This window comes from Balaenoptera musculus, chromosome 5 (genome assembly GCF_009873245.2).
Source record: "Balaenoptera musculus isolate JJ_BM4_2016_0621 chromosome 5, mBalMus1.pri.v3, whole genome shotgun sequence".
NCBI classification, from domain to species: Eukaryota; Metazoa; Chordata; class Mammalia; order Artiodactyla; family Balaenopteridae; genus Balaenoptera; species Balaenoptera musculus.
In genome coordinates, this window is record NC_045789.1 from 106680314 (window position 1) to 106698756 (window position 18443).

General features: G+C 33.9%; 2 protein-coding genes across 2 annotated transcripts in view; one reads left to right on the forward strand and one right to left on the reverse strand.

Annotated features, from left to right (window-relative positions):
- ARHGEF38 (Rho guanine nucleotide exchange factor 38) overlaps nucleotides 1-12994 on the forward strand; it is a 155583-nt gene extending 142589 nt beyond the window's left edge. The window contains exons 11-14 of the mRNA XM_036853361.1: nucleotides 2489-2632; nucleotides 3465-3663; nucleotides 3808-4067; nucleotides 12809-12994. Coding sequence (XP_036709256.1) covers nucleotides 2489-2632; nucleotides 3465-3663; nucleotides 3808-4067; nucleotides 12809-12994 — 789 coding nt within the window. The remainder of the gene's footprint in view (nucleotides 1-2488; nucleotides 2633-3464; nucleotides 3664-3807; nucleotides 4068-12808) is intronic.
- The window catches only part of INTS12 (integrator complex subunit 12), a 33648-nt gene continuing 26360 nt past the window's right edge, over nucleotides 11156-18443 (reverse strand). Inside the window, exon 8 of the mRNA XM_036853367.1 lies at nucleotides 11156-11226. The gene's annotated coding sequence lies outside the window, so the exon portion shown is untranslated. The remainder of the gene's footprint in view (nucleotides 11227-18443) is intronic.

Sequence of the window (18443 nt, forward strand, 5' to 3'; positions counted from 1 at the left end):
GAAATGGAAAAAGAATAAATTTGGAAAAACAAACAAAAGATATTCAGCACACAAAGTGAATGCTGGTTAGAGTTCAGCAATACAACTCTATGATTATTTTTTCTTTTATGTATAGCTTTTCTGTTTTTCTTAAAGTTAATAATTGTGTTTGTCTTTTATCAGCTTAATTTTCATTTGCCTAACTTTATCTGCCAGTTTGACTAGGTCACTTCTTAAGACATTCAGATGTGTGATATATTCTATTAATTGTGTCTTCTTGCAGAAATCTCTCAGAGAACTGGTTATCCTTTTTATCTCATAATTAACTGTAATCCTGGGATTACACTTCATCATCATTCTGGGGAATCCCTTTACCTCTCTTCTGTGTGGGATCTCACATTTCCTTATCCCATGTTGACCTTCTTTCTTGCTTTCTGCCTTTATTTGGGGGAGCAAATTTTTGAGTAGTTTCTTAAGAAAGGAAAATTGGAAGGTTAATATTTTGACACCTCAAATATCAGAAAATGTCTTTATACAATCATCATATTTAATCGATAGTTTGGCTGGGTGTAAAATTTTAAGTTGTTCTTTCTGAATTTGAAAGCATTCCATTGTTCCATTGTCTTCTAGCTTCCACTGTTTCTGTTGAGAACTCTGGGTGAATTTTGGTTCTTGATTCTTTGTATCAAGAATCTTGATACAAGATTCAAAAGAAATTTAATGATGATGAACCTTGGTGTGTCAGATGCTTTGTGGGATCCTTTCAACCTGAAAATTTATGTCTTCCACTTCTAGAAACTTTGAACATTTCATTGATGATTTTTCTCTCTTCCCTTTCTCTTTTCTCTCTTTCTGAAATTCCTGGTTGTTCCTCTAATCTTATATCTTTTTCCACTTATTTTCTATCTCTTTATTGCTTTGCTCTACTTCCTAAGAAAATTTCCTACTTAATCTTCAAACCCATCTTTTGATTTATTCTTATTTCTGTTCCCATGATTTCAATTTTTGAAAGTTCTTTTTGGCTTTCTTAAGATGAAAACAGTTTGCTTTTATTTTTATAAGACTCTTTCTTTCTTGTTATAGTTATGCCTTAGATGTCTGATATACTTGATCATTCACCACTGATAAAGAGTTGAGGACTAATTGGCAGCATTGAGCACCTAGATAGGCATTGAAAATTCTAAGCATCCACTACTGTGTAGAGCAATTTGACTGCAATTTCATTTGGGAACTCCTGATGATAGCACCATTAGGTCTTTCCTCTTAGGCTGGTCAGAGTCTCCAGAGATGTCCCTTCAAGTTTTCTGCCTAAAGGGTAATGGTTGACTGCTAGGCCTGGTTGGCAGGGTCTCTGAGTCCAGTCTATATCCACTCACTTAATTACCCTCTTTCTAACATGGGTTCCCCACCATTATTTGTGCCTAGTGTCCCCAGTCTAGATACTCTCTGTTTTACCATTTGCAGAAAAGAAAAGTTCATCTTCTGCTAAGGTAGGGAAGAAGCAATCACCAAGATTCACTGAAATGGAGAAAGAATCTGGGGATACAACTGCTTCAAAACAATTCCAGTTGTCTATATCTGCATAACAAATTACACCAAACATGGTGGTACGAAACAACCAATAGTCATTTCTTACTATTGTTTCTCATAGTTCTGGGGTTCACTGGGATCAGGTAATCATTCTCAGTGTCTCAGTCAGATAATAGCTGAGGCTGAAGTCGTCACAAAGACTTTCTCAGGCCTCTAAGAGTGGTGGTGGGAAGATGACAGAAGACTCAAACAGCTGGGGACTGGAGTAGCTGGGGCCCCACAGACACCCACCCATCCCACTGCCACCCCCACCACTCCCCGTTCCATCTTTCAACATGGTCTTTTGATATGGTGGACACAGTGCAACTGGACTTCTTCCATAGCAACTAAAGTCTCCCTAAGGTGAGTGTCCCAAGAGAAACCAGCAGAAACTGCATGATCTTTTTTAGCCTAATCTTGAAAGTCAAACAGCATCACTTCCATTATTCTATTTATTTCAACATTCTATTCATTGAGGTAATCATAAAGTCCCACCCAATTTTGAGGGAAGGGGACATTGACTCCACCTCTTGATGGGAAACATATCAAAGAATTTGCTTATTTGTTTTAACCACCACAGGATCTTAACCAATGTTTCTTGTTTTAGCCTTTTTCTCCTTCCTACTGTACCACCCCACCACATTGGAGGGGACTACTGCCATCAATTACTGAGTCTTTCTTCCAAAAATTTTATTGCTATTGTAATTTTTTCTCTTCTGTTTCCTTTTATTTAGGCTTGAACTTAAAAAAAAATCCTTGTCATTTTTGTGGGGTTTCTGGAGACAACAAATTAGATGGTTTTGATATAGGAGTTTTAATGTTGCCCTAATTTTTCACTGTGGAATATGGTATAATTTTTCACTGTTCATCACAGATCTACTAAATTCAATACCTAATATGGTTAAGTATTTGTCTGGGAATGTCATATTTCTACCTACAGGTACCACAGCTGGCTTCAAGCATCTCTGAAATTCAGAATCGAGTACTAGAAGAGGTTCAAAATCTGAATTTTGTGAAGGATAACAGTGCTACATTTATTGAGAGGAAACTTAGTTTTGAAAAGAAGAAGACTGTGCAAATTCTGGTGAGTTTGGTAGCATTCAATAACAATGATGACTATCACTTTTTTGCCTTGATCAAATCATAATATATTATTTTCCAAATCACTTATGTCATTCTAATATCCTATAGTTTACCTACTTATATGTAGAATTTCTTGTCTATTTCTAGCCTCTATACTATGAACTCCATAAGGTCATAGATTTTTTTATCTGTTTTGTACATGATGTGTACAAAACAAGTGCCTAAATGGTGCCTAACACAAGGTAGGCACTCTATAAATATCTGTTGGATGAGTGAACAGAATTTTATAGAGCAAAATCATTACAGTTCGAACATTTCATTTTTCTCAATAAGGAATCCCAGTTTGCAAGATGAAGTGGCTTTCTCAAAGTCACTTAGTGGCAGAGCTGGGACAGGGGCCAGGCCTCTTGACTCCTGCCTAATTTACTGATATTATCTCCCGGAAAAATACATGCACATGTACAATTTACTTAATTAAATATTATTTATCAAGTGCTTAATACACAAGTGATTGCCTACAGCATGGCAAAGAATTAAAAAATTGTTCAACATCGAAGAAGGATTAGAACCTCTGCCTTCGTATTCTCAGCCGAATTTTCTTTTTTCTCTACAACACTGCCCTCATGTGCTAACTAGAGAATCTTTCCCTGCATAACTCAGCTAAATACTTTCACATAATAACCTGATCTATGCCTCAACATTGAAATAATCCTTAATCAATGTATGGCTTCCACATTTTAAAAATCTCCAGAGAAGAAATATCTACCAATATTTATCTGTGTGGATTTTATTATACATCTATCTGAAACAAAATCTCTCCTTACTTCTCTCAGCTGGAAGTGCCACGTCAGAATGACACTCACCGCTGCAAACTTCTATCCACGTACAGTACAGAGGAACTCTACCAAGCTAAGCGCAAGTGCAACGCTACACAAGAATATGACATCAATCTTCTGGAAGGGGAGTTGGTGGCTGTGATGGAACAGAAGGATCCGTTGGGGAGTACCAGCAGGTGGCTTGTTGACACAGGAAGTAAGTTTTTTGCATAAGAAGCAAAGAACTTCCACCTCTCTTCTAGTTGAGATTTTCCCAGGGGGCCTCTGTGTCCTTCTCTAAATGCAACTGTTTGGAAAGAGTTATAAATAACCATGTTTCTTCTTTCTATTTCCTATCCAGTTACAAAAGGATATGTGTATTCCTCCTTCCTAAAACCCTACACTCCAGCAAAAGTGCAGAAGGTGGACGCCGAGAACAGGTTCTGTGATGATGATTTTGATAACATCAGCCTCTTTGTGTCTTCACGACCAGCCAGTGACAGTGTCACAGGCACCCCAGAAAGTAGCATAAGTGCTAGCAGCTCATCTCTTAGTGGAACATGTGGGAAGTCTGATACAAATGGTACTGATGTTGACAGTTTTCAAGAGGTAGATGAACAGGTAAGATTTTGAACCTGTTGTAAAGACGCTTGGCTGTTGGAATCATGAAAGATGTTCTGTCTTACTGTGAGACCTGGTGGAAGTGTCAGCTTCCTCTGTAGCACTTCTCTCTAGCACTTCCTCTCTGTGCACCTTTTTGCAAGGAATTTAATTCTCTGAGCCTGTTTCCTCAAATGAAGAAAAGAGGACAACAACTACTTTGCAGAGTTGATGTGTGGATATTAGATATTAGAGATATTAGAGATAATTTTATACGTAAAGTACCCAGCACAGAGTAGGCACTGAATAAATAGTAGCTGTTACTACTTAGAGTGAAGTGAAGATGGTCTCTTTATACTTCCCCCATGAGAGGAAAATAGCTCAATACTGAACAGATCACCGCCATCAGTAGCATGTGGAAAATTGACCATAGTTCCTCTGAGAGCAGTATCTTCATTGCACTATCTATGAATCAGTCATTTTTAATCTCTTGCATGATGACATATACTATTGATATATACTGAAACTTTTAAAAGCTACCTTTCCCTCACTTAACCAGTGCAAAGGCTATTGGCATAACCCTTTCCCAAAATGGTAAGTTAACTATAATATAGGGTTCGTTTTTGCTACCTCAGAAAGTTTCAATATATTTAACTGTTAATCTCCAAGTGGTGACCAACTAACTGGTTCCTTTTTTAAACCTGCTTTTTTTCTTTAGTGGCTTTTTTTTTTTTTTGGTCTGTATTGGGTCTTCGTTGCTGCGCGTGGGCTTTCTCTAGTTGTGGTGAGCAGGGGCTACTCTTCGTTGTGGTGTGAAGGCTTCTTATTGCGGGGGCTTGTTGTGGAGCACAGGCTCTAGGCGCGTGGGCTTCAGTAGTTGTGGTACATGGACTCAGTAGTTGTGGCTCACGGGCTCTAGAGCACAGGCTTAGTAGTTGTGGTGTATGGGCCTGTGGGATCTTCCAGGGCTTGAACCCGTGTCCCCTGCATTGGCAGGCAGATTCTTAACCACTGAGCCACCAGGGAAGCCCCTAGTGGCTTTTTATTAATTAATTTTAACTTCTTTTTACAAAATAAGGTTAATACATGTTCTTTGTGGAAAGTTAAAATAGTAGAAATATATACGTAAATTAATAGTAAAGGTCTTTATTCTCTCCTCAGTCCTACTTTTCAGAGACAATATGCAGGTATATCTTTTCAGATATTGTATTTACATGAGTGAATTTATACTCAGATGAGTGGGAACATATACGTGGTACATAATTTTTTTCAGTTAACAATATATCTTAGACAAAACAGTACCTAAATATCTACCTTCTTCCTTAAAAATTCTGCATAGTATTTCATTATCTGGATACATCATAATTTATGTAACTATTACCATAATAATAGACATTCAGAATATTTTGAGGTTTTTAAAATTTCAAACAATATTTCAGGCCAGATCCTTGTTCATCTATTTTTATACACTTATATGTGAGTATATCTGTAGGGCAAGTTCCTGAAAATATTGGAGTGTCAAAGGATATATAAAGTCTTGATATACATTGCCATACTGCTCTTCAAAAATATTTTGTCTATTCAACTTCTTTCAACAATACATTGATTGCTGTCCAATTCATGACTGATACATTAAAAAATAGTTTTATTAAGTTCTTATTTACATACCATACAATTTATGCAATTTAAGTATACAATTCACTGACTTTTAGTATATTAACAGGGTTTTGCAACCATTACCTGAATCCAACTTTAGAACATTTCCTTCACCCTAAAAGATCCTTTGAACCCATTTGCAGCTCCTCCTCTTTCTCACTTTTAGCCCCAAGAAATCTTTAATCACTTTTTTCCTCCATAGATTTGCCTTCTTTGTATTTTTTGTATTAATGGAGTCATACAATATGTGGTGTTCTACAGCCAACTTCCTTCACTTAGCATGTTTTTTGAGATTCATTCGTGTTGTAGTATGTATATGTATTTTGTTGCTTTTCATTGCCTAATGGTATTTTACTCTATGAATATAGCGTATTTTGTTTATCCATTCACCAACTGATGGACATCTGGGGTAATTTCTATTATGAATAATGCTGCTATGAACATTTGTGTGCAAGTCTTTGTGTGAATTTCATTTTCTTGAGTAGATTCCTAGGAGTGTAATTGCTTACTGATAAGATTAAGTTTTTAAAAAACTGCTAAGCTGTTTTTCAAAGTGACTGCCCCGTTGTATGTACCCAACAGCAATGTATGAGGACTGTGAATTGCAGTTTCTCCACATCCTTGCCTTATTGTCTGTCTTTTTTATCACAGCTATCTTAATGGAAGTGAAGTGGTGTCTCATTGCAGTTTTGATTTACATTTCCCTAATGACTAATGCTATTGAGTATCTTTCATGTTCTTATTGGCCATTCCTGCATCTTCTTTGGTGAAAGGTCTTTTCAAATATTTGCCCATTTAAAAAATTGGGTCATTTCCCTTCTTATTATACAGTTTTAAGAATTCTTTATATACTCTGCATAGAGTTCTTTATCAGATATATAATTTGCAAGTACTTTCTCCCAGTCACTACTGATTCTAAACTCATTTATACATTACTATGTGTTCTTACCACTTTTCTGTCTTGAAGTTTCAAAAACCCTGTTTTTCTATTACTCATTCACTCTCTTAGTTTATTCAGAGTTTCTATAAGACAATATAATGTTAAAATACCAACTGACAAATGAATTTTTATCAGTGAAATCTATATACTTGATTAAATGTCCTGGCTGACTTTTAATAACTTCTAGGTTACTAAGATAACTTTCTAAGTTATCTTAATAACCTAGGACAGACACTGGAGGACCAAATTTGTGAAGATGACCTAAAGCTGGCTTGATGTTGAGTTCTAGTTTTTACTTGGCTTTACAGGGACTTTTAGATTAAGCACCTCACTTAGGATCTTTCAGCATGAACTGTATAGTCTAAAACTGCACCTAGTGCCTACTAGCTGCTACTGCAGAGTAATTGTCTTTGAGTAAACCTATTAATATGTATAATGAGAATAAGATCCATTAGAAGTTTCCATTACTGAGAAGAAAAAAAATGAGATAATTTTTTTGCTCAAAACAGAAAGTATATTAATGATATCTCTCCATAAAGTGCTATTTGTTTTCTTTCTCCTCTGAGTTTCGAACTAATTCAAAATAGACCCTGGTGTCAGGGATATAAATCTAAACATTACTACAAATATAGCTGGATTAGAAAATGCAGCTTGGACCTGCGGCCACATAGGATCCCCTATACCTTTCCTTTGAGTTGAAATAACCCAACCCAAATTGCAGGTCTCTTCTGATCAAATAATAATGGCATGATCTGAATTAGTTTTCTATGCTGCATAACAAATTGTCACAAACTAAGTAGCTTCAAACAACATAAATTTATTATCTCACCGTTTCCATGGTCAGAAGTACAGGCAACAGCTTAGCTGGGTGCTCTGCTTGGAATCTCAGCGAACTGAAATCTAGACGTTTGCTTGGCTGTGCCTCTTTCTGAAAATCAGGGTTGTCTTCCAAGCTCATGGTTGCTGGCAAAACTTAGTTCCTTGTTCCAGTAGGAACAAGGTCTCCATTTTCTTGCTGGCTATCAACCAAGGACCACTTTCAACACCCAGAGGCTGTGCTCAGATCCTTGCCACGTGGCTGTCCCTATAGGCAGTTCACGACATGGCTGTTGGCTTGCTCAAGGCCAGCAGGAGAGCATCTCTCTGATTTCAAATCTCTCCCTTCAGAGGTGACTGGACTCTCTTTTAAAGGACTCACCTATTATGTCAGGCCCACTCAGGATAGTGTTCATCTAACTCAAAGTCAACTTATTAGGGACCTTATTAGGCACCCCTGTAAGATCCCTTTACCTTTACCATGTAATGTAACCTAATCACAGGAGTGAAATCCCATCATATTCACAAAGGGGATTATACAGAACAAGTTCAGCAGGAGGTGGTAATCTTGGGGTCCATCTTAGAATTCTGCCTACCACAGTATGTAAGATGCCTTGTTTGGCAAGCAGGATGTTGGACTAATGTGATAATCTTTGGTACTTCTCGAAGAGGACCAAGTTTAATAATGGCTAAAACCAAGTTGTAGAGGGAAGTAATGGCTGAGAATCAGTGCTCTTTTCTTTTTTTCACATAAATAATACTGAGAACATAATTTTTGACATCTAAAAAGTGGTTTTGCACTAATTCTAGATTCATTGTCCGGTCCCTCCTCTTTACATTTTTCAACTGCTTATGATGATAATGCTATATGTCTAGTATGTCATTATTTTTAAAGTGCTTCAAAAGTCAGCAGGCTGTAACATATTTAAGTAGTCATTAAATGATGCTTTAGAGAGGTATTTATTGACATGAAAAGATTTTAAAATATATTTTGAAGTGAAAAAGCAGGTTGCAAAAATTATGTGTACAATAATTACATGTTTATTACCACTTTAGGTAGGTAGGTAGATAGAAAGAAAAGAGGAAGAAGAAAAGGAAGAAAGGATAAAAGGAAAACAAGGTATTAATAAAAATTAGTAAATTTCTTTGTGTTTACCTTTATTTAAAATTGTTTTTTACAAAAATTACTTGTGTAATAACAATTCATAATTGTTAACTAAAGAACAAGAAAGCTTGCTCCTGATGGGTAAGAGAGAAGAATGAGCATTTTTCATGCAATATAACTATCTTGGCTTCCTGAGCTAATATGATATAATACTGTAAATGCTGGTTTTGTAGCTTTTTAGTTTTGGAAAGAAAGATTAAAGTATATTATGATTTTTGTTGTTGCTAATTGGAGAACAGGGATGAAATCAATATAATGAAATTCAGTGAAGATAGGTAATGTGGCTCACTAAGGGAGAATAATTAAATGCACAAATATAGAACAAGGAAATGCTGAACTGGCAATGGCACCACAAGGAAAGAGCTGGTGGTTATGAACAGTAGGTAATAAATTGGGTATGAGTCAATAATACAGTAATACAGAGTGTTATTTAAAAAAAGTAAATGCTGTGGAGAACTGGGTTGTAGTCATAAAATATTGTCCATAAAATGCGCCAGAGCTTTACAGATTGCAAAGAAGCAACTAATAAAATATATTTTCATAAATGCCAAGGGGAAAAAAAGGATTAGATGATTATGTCTTAAATTAACAAAATTTTAATGTGTCTGGACCAAAACATAATAACACTGAAAGTCCAACAGCCTAGAACAATTAAAATTTTTTTTTAAAAAAAGAGAAAACTTTTAGCTTTTAAATCCATAACAGATAGAAAACTTCTAACCTGTAGTCTAACGTGATCGACTACCGTCTCTTTAAAAGCAGACTACTTCCATTTTGAGTATCTATCTTAAGTTAAGTGGAAGCACAAACATATATAAAAACCGAAAAATGCTCATCCTAAATTAATTTTGGACTATGATCATCTAAAATATTGAAAGTATATATTATAATTTTGTACTTTAAGTTTACAATTTTATGAGAATCTATATTGAGTGTTTAAAATATAAGCTTTGCCATAATTTCATACCAAATAGATCTAGGTGGAAGATTTTATATTGCCCTTGAGAGTATATGTGCCAAATTGAAAGACCACCACAAATATGTAGGAATCATATATTAGCCGGTAATTTGACCTGCTAAAAAATCTATAGCTGCACTGATGAAGTATATACATTATGTATAAAAATTGCAAAAGATGGCTAGCAACTGCTAATGTGGGCTCTTAAGATTATTTCAGAAGCTGTGTTATGATACATGATATTCCTGAAAGCTTTTGCAAACCAAATCCTCCACTCTGTTCTTGTGGATATATTCAATGTCTTCACTTTCTAAACAACAAAACATTAGAGATTCCAGTCCCTTTTCACAAGAATACACTCTGCACATCCTTGCTAGAACAAGAGTTTGGTTCCTGAAGTACTATGAGAAATGGACCAAGCACAGGATTTGGAGTTAGAAGATATGGTCCTAGCAGTACCAACTAGCTCTATGATTATGAGCTTGTTACTTCTTTAAGTCACAGCTCACAGGGTTGTTAAGGATAAAGCACATTTGACATGTAAACTGTTATGAGAGTTATAAAAGGTGGTCATTATTGCTACCACTCCATTGCTCAAGAATTTATGGCATCTCCCTTTTCGTTTTCTCTTTACTTTTTAAAATTACAAAATAACCCATGTCCACCAATCTGTCTTGTATGTATCTTGTATGACACAAGATGATCTCTTGAATGTTCTTGTATGATATCCAAGCCCTTCAGCCTTACTTTCAAATCAAGTCAACATATATTTGAATTCCTACTGTATACCACGATGTGGTCAATGGAACAAAGTTGAAATGTGGTTCCTCTCTCTGAGGTGGAGCTCATGCTAGAGTTGATAAGATGATATGTAAGTCAGTGGTATCAGAATACCATCAAAAGCTAAATAGTTCAAGATCTAAAGAATAGCTTACACTGTACCTATACAGTTGACCCTTGAACAACTCGGGGGTGAGGTGTGCTGACCCCCTGGGCAGCTGAAAATCTACAAAAAATTTTGACTCCCCCAAAACCTAACTACTAATAGTCTACAGTTGACCAGAAGCCTTACTGATAATATAAATACTTGATTAACATATATATTGTATGTTTATGTATTATATATACATACAATAAAGTAAGCTAGAAAAAAAGGTTAAGAAAATCATAAGGAAAAGAATACATTTACAGTACTGTACTGTATTTATCGATACTATAAGTTTATGTCATCTGTTTACAAAATGAATCATTTAATACCCACTTCAATATTGTATTATATGATACAAAACACTGTAGATGTTAAAGGTATTGCTAACACTAGACATCAGAAATGAAAAAATAATATGAAAAAGCAATTCATATTTATTTACAGGTATAATGATTCATGCATTGAAAACAAAGCAGCAGCAATAGGATTGCTTTGTGGTAGCCTAGTGTAATCAATATGATTGCTTCATGGTAGGCTAGTCTATACACTAATGACTGAATCATTATCAAATTTTTATGGCATACAGTATTATAGCCACATTCATAGTACAATATTGGAAACATTGTTTACTTTCAAAAAACCACTTACCTGTGATGATAGGCTGATACGCAGTCTCTCCAATTATGAGGAAGAGGCATACTGAACAGTAATATAATTCTTTGAAAGAAAAGTTATAAAACAGTAAGAAAACTAACACATTATTTTTTATGTTAAATATCACTCATCTTATGCCTATGCAAGTAAGGGTAGACTAGTATCTATATATATTTTATGCATTCATGGCATACCTTACTTTTTCTTAATTTTTTCGATATTTCTAAACTATGTGGTTCGTCTGTGAGTTTTTTCAAATAGTTGCAAATCTCCCCAAATTTTTCCAATAATTTATTGAAAATAATCTGCTTATAAGTGGACCCACTCAGTTGGGTGTTGTCCAAGGGTCAACTGTAGTCCCCCCTCCACATTACCCAGTCTCTTTCCTGCTCAGTGGAGTCACCTTATTTTCTCATAATTTCCTTTTTATATTGACCTTCAATTTTGAGAAAGTTAATCTGCTTGCCTTTTCCATATACTGTTTCCATGTATTCATCTCTGTACCTTTGAATAAGACATATCCACCCCTTTATCAACTTTGTCACCTATAAAAGGTTACTTCTTCCAAAACACAGCTCACAATTAGCTGATATATATATCACCTGCATTTATAGGGTGTTTTTTGTTTTGTTTTGTTTTTTGTTTTTGCATGTGCCCCTTTTTATTGGCATTTGTTTTTCCTAGCTGGGTTATAAGTTCTCTGATAACATAATATCCGGTAATTAATAGATACTTAATAACTTCTAATTAAATGAATGAATAAATGTTGTTAGTTGATTGCTAAATTTTATACCATAACTAAACATTTTTATTAACAGTCTTATGATTTTAGTGGAGGAGGGACTAATCACTTATTTAGAGGCTTCTTATGCATCTAATAATTATGAAGTGCTCTTTTGAGGTTAAAGAAAAATTCTTTTGACTGAAATATATTTTATTAGTCTCTCTAGGTCACTCAAATAATTTAAAATTATAAATTTAATACATTGTCATTATGAAAGTTTATAAAATGAGTCAACAAATAAAAATGAAAATCACCTCTAATTCTACTACTCAAAGACAACCATCTAACAATATTAGACACATATTGCACATCTGATTCTGTATCTTTTGGTGGGGGAGCCTGAGCATTTTATCATAAGCATTTTCCTGTGTTATTAGTCTCAGAAAACACTATTTTTATGACTACAAATTTCCTTAATGTAAGCATGTAGAATTTAATTTTTGCTGAACCTTTAGTGTTATTCCAACTTCCCTCCCACTTTTCACCTTATAAGTAAGTGGGTATTGCAGTAACATTATTATGCAATAATCTGTGCCAATGTTTCTATTTCATAGAAGAGACTCTTAGAGCTATTACTGAATCAAAAAGAGTTAACATTTAAAAAATCTAATAGAAAATGCCAAATTGGTTTCAAGAATGAACAGTTTAGACTCCTCCCAACAGAACAATAAGAATGGAAATTTCACTCTATTTTCATCTTGGGCCATACTTTAGCAAAATAAATCCAACAAAGGAGCTGGGGAGTGACTTTGAAAAAATAAGAAAACTTCAGCATTTCTTCTAAAAGCTTGGAAGTCTCTATTATGTTTGTCTAAATTTTTAGGCTCTGCTTCTAATAATGTCATTTGCTTTTGTGTCTAGATTTTCTATGCAGTTCATGCCTTTCAGGCACGGAGTGACCATGAACTCAGCCTTCAGGAATACCAAAGAGTTCATATACTTAGATTTTGTGACCTAAGTGGCAACAGAGAGTGGTGGTTAGCTGAAGTTCAAGGGCAGAAGGGCTATGTTCCAGCTAACTACCTTGGGAAGATGACTTATGCTTAAGAAAATAAGCCTTTGACTTTTATTTTCTGGCAAGTTGTTGATTGACTACCTCATAAAACCGACATTACAAAATGTTGGCCTAGAAATCAAGAAACCTCCAAACTACATGAACTGATACCATACCAGGTTTTAAGACTGTACTTCCAAACAAGATTATTTCAAAATGTATTATGAAGAATACATGTTGAAAGAAACACTAAACAAACAAATAGCAAAACAAACAGTCAAAGCTCCAACTATCAACTACTTAAAAGTGATCTTCTGAAAGGGTAAATGTATTCTTTATCATCATGAAATGTTGGATCTAAGGACAAGGTTTTTTCAATTTACTATATTTTATTTTTCTGTATTATATATTTTGCCTTAAATGTTTTTGTTTTTCATATTCTCTCTTTTGCACATGCATGCACATGTATACATACAAACATATACCATATACATTACACGGTTTACACACATATATGTGTACTATATGGTATAGATTATACACACATATGCATGAACCAGGGAGTGTACTAAAGAGACATAAGAATAGAAATTGATTACTTAATTAACAGTCAACTAGAAGTCTGATATGGACCCTCTATTTTCTTTTTTTGGCCACACAGCACACCACAGAGCATGTGGGATCTTAGCTCCCCGACCAGGGATCAAACCCACGCCCCTGCATTGGAAGCGTGGAGTCTTAACCACTGGACCACCAGGGAAGTCCCTGGACCCTCTCTTTAATGTAAGTTTTGAACTTAAAAAAAAACAAACAAAAAAAAACCTGAATAACATAACAGTGATACTTAACATTTACTGAATGCATACCACATGTCATTGTTATAAACACTTTATATGTGGTAACTTATTTGATACTCACAACATTATGAGGAAACTGTTGCCTAAAGAGGTGAAGTAATCTATTTAGCCCAAGTTACACTGCTAGTAAGTGGTAGGGCTGAAACTCAAACCCAGGTCTGGTTCTGCGGTCCATACCCCTAACCACTACATGGTATACATTTACTATGAGCAAAGAACATAGTGATAAAAATAATGAACATTGATGAGGACCAATTTCCTCTTAGGTCCATATTTAAGTATTGAGAAGTCTTTCAAAATCAAGGGCTATAGGAACTTCCATGATAACCCTAGAGAAAAGGAAGTACCTAGGTTTATTATTTTTATTTTTTGCTTAAACATTTTTGAAAGTATAATTGTTTAAAAACTATCCTATGTGATCACTAATGATACTTTGATGAGAAAATATTTTTGGATCACTCAATTATGTAGATGATGAACGGGGAATGTGTGTTCCACGTTCTGAGCTAAGATGTAAATATTTTTAGTCGCTGATTTGTACTTAGACAAGGTAGCCATTGAGGATAACATCTGCTGTAACACAATGTCCCGGAACACTGAACTTTAATTTAGGAATAGCTCAGAACTGTCCCCTAGGATTTCAGGCATATTTTGTCCCAAGACATTTTATTGAACTAAAGATGCTTCTTTGAAACAGAAAAAAGATTAAATTTGACTTGGTGGTTTCCTTTAAGCACCAAAAATAAGGTGGATTTTCATTGTCCATATAAAATGTGTTAATACATTAAATTTTAAGATTAAAATTAAAATTACTTTCAAAGATTTGATCTCTATAATATATATCGTTACCTATATTACTGAGGAATACAAAAAACAAATGAAGAATGCTGCTTCTCAGAGAGCTGTTGACTTTAGCATAATATGACATGGACAACCACAGAAATTCATGATAAGGCTTTACATGACAAAAAAATTTATATTTTATGATATTGTTTCTAAAATTCTTAATTTAAACATGGATTTATAAAGTTCTACTTATAAGTTGTTTCTGCATAAAATTTTTTTTGATGAATAATTTGCACAATTTATTTTGCTTAGTGAGTAGTTGTATGCTACATCATTTAATTGATTTAGAAAATAGAAAAAAATGTAAATATTGGATTTATATATTAATTTACGTTACCATGCTTATTGTTAAGTATTTTGAATATCACCCATGGAAAGGCCCCATATTGGAGCCAGCAAAAGGTCCAGTGGCTGTCTTCACTACAGAAGGAGGCATATTTCTTTTATTTTTAAAACTTTTTTTTATTGGGGTATAGTTGTTTTATACATAAAATATTTTTTTGAGTTGGGTACCAAAAGAAGACTGGATGTACAGGGACTTTTTGTCTTTTAACTTGTGCCAACTATGAATATACCCAGCAACCCGTGGAGAATTTTTATATAATTTAAATTAGCTGTGACCTAAAAACTCCCCCCACCACCCCCAAAATGAAGAATTAAAAAAGTAACACATATCTGCTTTTCTGGCTGATATAAGTGACTAGATGTATATGAGAAGTTTTGTCTACCTGTGTGGTTCTAGGATTGACGCTTCCTGTCTGACCTTACAAGAAACCACACCACTAAAATCATAGCTGCAGTTAGTTGCTGAGCAAGAGTTGAAATGAAGCCACCTTCTGCAGCCCCCCACTATTGTGGAGAACATCCATTACTATAAAACAACATTGTTGCTATTTTAAAAATACAACCTATATTTCATATGCCATTTAGGCTTTTTTTTTTTTTAAACATTATACGATACATTTGTTTTCTAAGTATGTTATTTAAAATCAAGTAACTGTAATTTTGAGGTCAGGAATTATTTTGTTGGGTCTAAGGGAAATAAAATCCCAAGACAGTTACGATGTATATAAGCCTTCAAGAAGTTTAAAAAGATAAAACTGTTGGTGACATCATTACAATTTAGGCAAGGTATGCTAATATAATTATATATTCTTTCTTTATATCTTTAAAATTAAATGTTATTATATAGTATAGAATTCTCTGAAATAGGTATTTTTACCAAGAATGAAGGTGAAATTTTTGTGGCTAGTTTTCTTCACAAAACAAATAAACAGGAGTATATATACATTTTATTTAGTATTTATTTTTAAATACAGATGCCTTAAACTATACACATAATAAAGTTTAGAAATTATAAAAAATCCAGTAATACAAAGTTACCATGGGTGCTTAAGTCATGTGAAAAAGTCACAAGGCCACTATTTGAACATTCCTTATATTTTAGAAAAATATCTGGTCTTAGTATTTATTAGTATAAAAATTCTATGAAGGAGGAATTGTGCAGAAGAGATATAACGCACATTGTTAATCATATAAACGCAGCATTGCATGGAATACTTTTAAATGCTGGTGTATTCCATATCTTCCCTAAACTATAACTTGGACTTTTAGAGATGCTTGTCACTACTTGTGATGAATATTTAGATGATTTACAAAAATCAGTAAACATGGAGTTAAAAACTCTTCACTTTTCCATAAACTTCTTGGACTTTTGTCAATTGCAAAAACCTCTTAAAGTTCTGTGAGTAAAGAGGAAATCTTCATATTCTAAGATGGCAAAACCATTTTATTTAAATCCTGTTTGTCATAACTATGGTTTCTTAAGGCACTCAGTGCACCGTTCAATACTGAATACATCTAGAAACCTCACGAAATTTAAGCTAAATTAGGCATATAAGTTTACATTATAGTTGACGAGGAAGGAATTAAATTTCATTGATTGGAAGGACACTAGACTTTATACTCTCTAGAGATATCCTACTATTTATAGAATGCTACTATTTTTAAAGTCTATTTTAAAAAAATTTTAAAATTATCTCCCTCTTCTTATATATACTAAATAGTATATATATATAAAGGCAGTCATTAAATTCTCTGTGATCTACAAAATTATTCCAATATAAAAATCTTTACTCCAGGAATTCAAGCTGAGTCTCTGTAAGCCAGTTACTGCACACACAATATTACACTCTAGATACAGACAAAATTTGCTTTAATTTTTCAGGAAAATAAGTCATGTTAGTATATACCAGAACAAGATGTTCTTGTTCAAAAATGTAGGGAATGTATTCTTAATTAAATACAGCTTATCTTACTTTAAAGAAATAATATTATGGTATGTAAATGTATGGCTTTCTCTACTTGCTTATATAATTTTTATATTTATTTTTATAATTATTGCACCAAATGTATTTCTATAAAATGATGTATTTCCTATATAACCTATGGTCATCACAGTTTATAATCTGTTACTAATAAACAGTACTACCACATCCTTGTTAAGAGTCAGAATCACCTAACCTTTGAATATTAGAGGTCTTTCATTTGATCTCATTCATTATCATCATACAGGAGGAAACCAAGATCACACAGCTAATACATGGAGGGACTGGGATTCAAAAACAGGTCTTCTGACTTTAAGCCAGTGTTCTTTTAGCGTTTTCTTTAAGTCACTAAAATATCTGATTAAATAATCTAATGGAAAGCACGATATACAAAACAGAAAAGTGATATTGACCAAATTTCTACTAAAATGGGATTTGAACTTACAATCCTAAAAGCTTGCTTTCTGGCTCAGCTATTTATCTGTCTATTCATTCACTGAGCCGAAAGCTGCAGTGGGAATACCACGGTGTGCAAAACAAACAAAATCCTTGCCCTCACACAATTTAAATTCGATGGGAAAAACAAACGATACATAACAGAATAAAACAAGTGATAAATACTATTAATATAAAGCTGGCCACTTTCATCACATGCTCAGTTAAAAAGCCTTGTAGCTCACTTAATGATATGGTAAAATCAAGGTCTAAGAGCTACTTGAGGATAAACTCTAATACCAAATATACCTCTATAAAATACCAAACTGAGTGAGTTATACATTACTAGATGTATGCATCCTACACATATGTGAAGATTCTAAATATATATTTATACACATATATAATCTATACAAAGAGCCATGCTCAATAAAAGTTAAATTACTTCCTAAACAAGTTCTCTGAAGTCCTCTCTGAAATACTATAGAAAGTAAAATAACTGCTTCTCTTTTCAACTCTATTCAGCAGATGTTTTGACTATGATGGGATAAAATTTTCCATTTCAGGTGCCAATGTGCAACTGTCTGCATTATTGCTTTAATTTCTTGTAGGTACTGAGGTTATATTAACTGTTATAGTTGTTGAGCTGAACTTGTGTCACACTGTCATTTTATCCAGTTTAGTCCAAACTGGCCCTGAACTATAAGCAAATAATGATGAATATACATATTTTTTTTGGTCTTTTGACGCTAAAGGGGACTTGGAGTTGATGACAAATTGATATTTATTCAACAGAAATCTGAGTTTCTCAAAACAAAAACATCTGCAGGCAGATTTTAAACATGTAAATAGATGTTTACTCCACTTTGTAAGCAATGGATTATTTCAATTTTGAATTGTAATTTACCATGAATAATTTAGTGCCATTATTTAACAAAGCAGTTTAAAATATCTTTCCTTAAAAAAGACCAAGCTTACTTTAAAAAGCTTTAACTTCACAGAAATCATTTATCAATATATTTTAGAATAATAACATG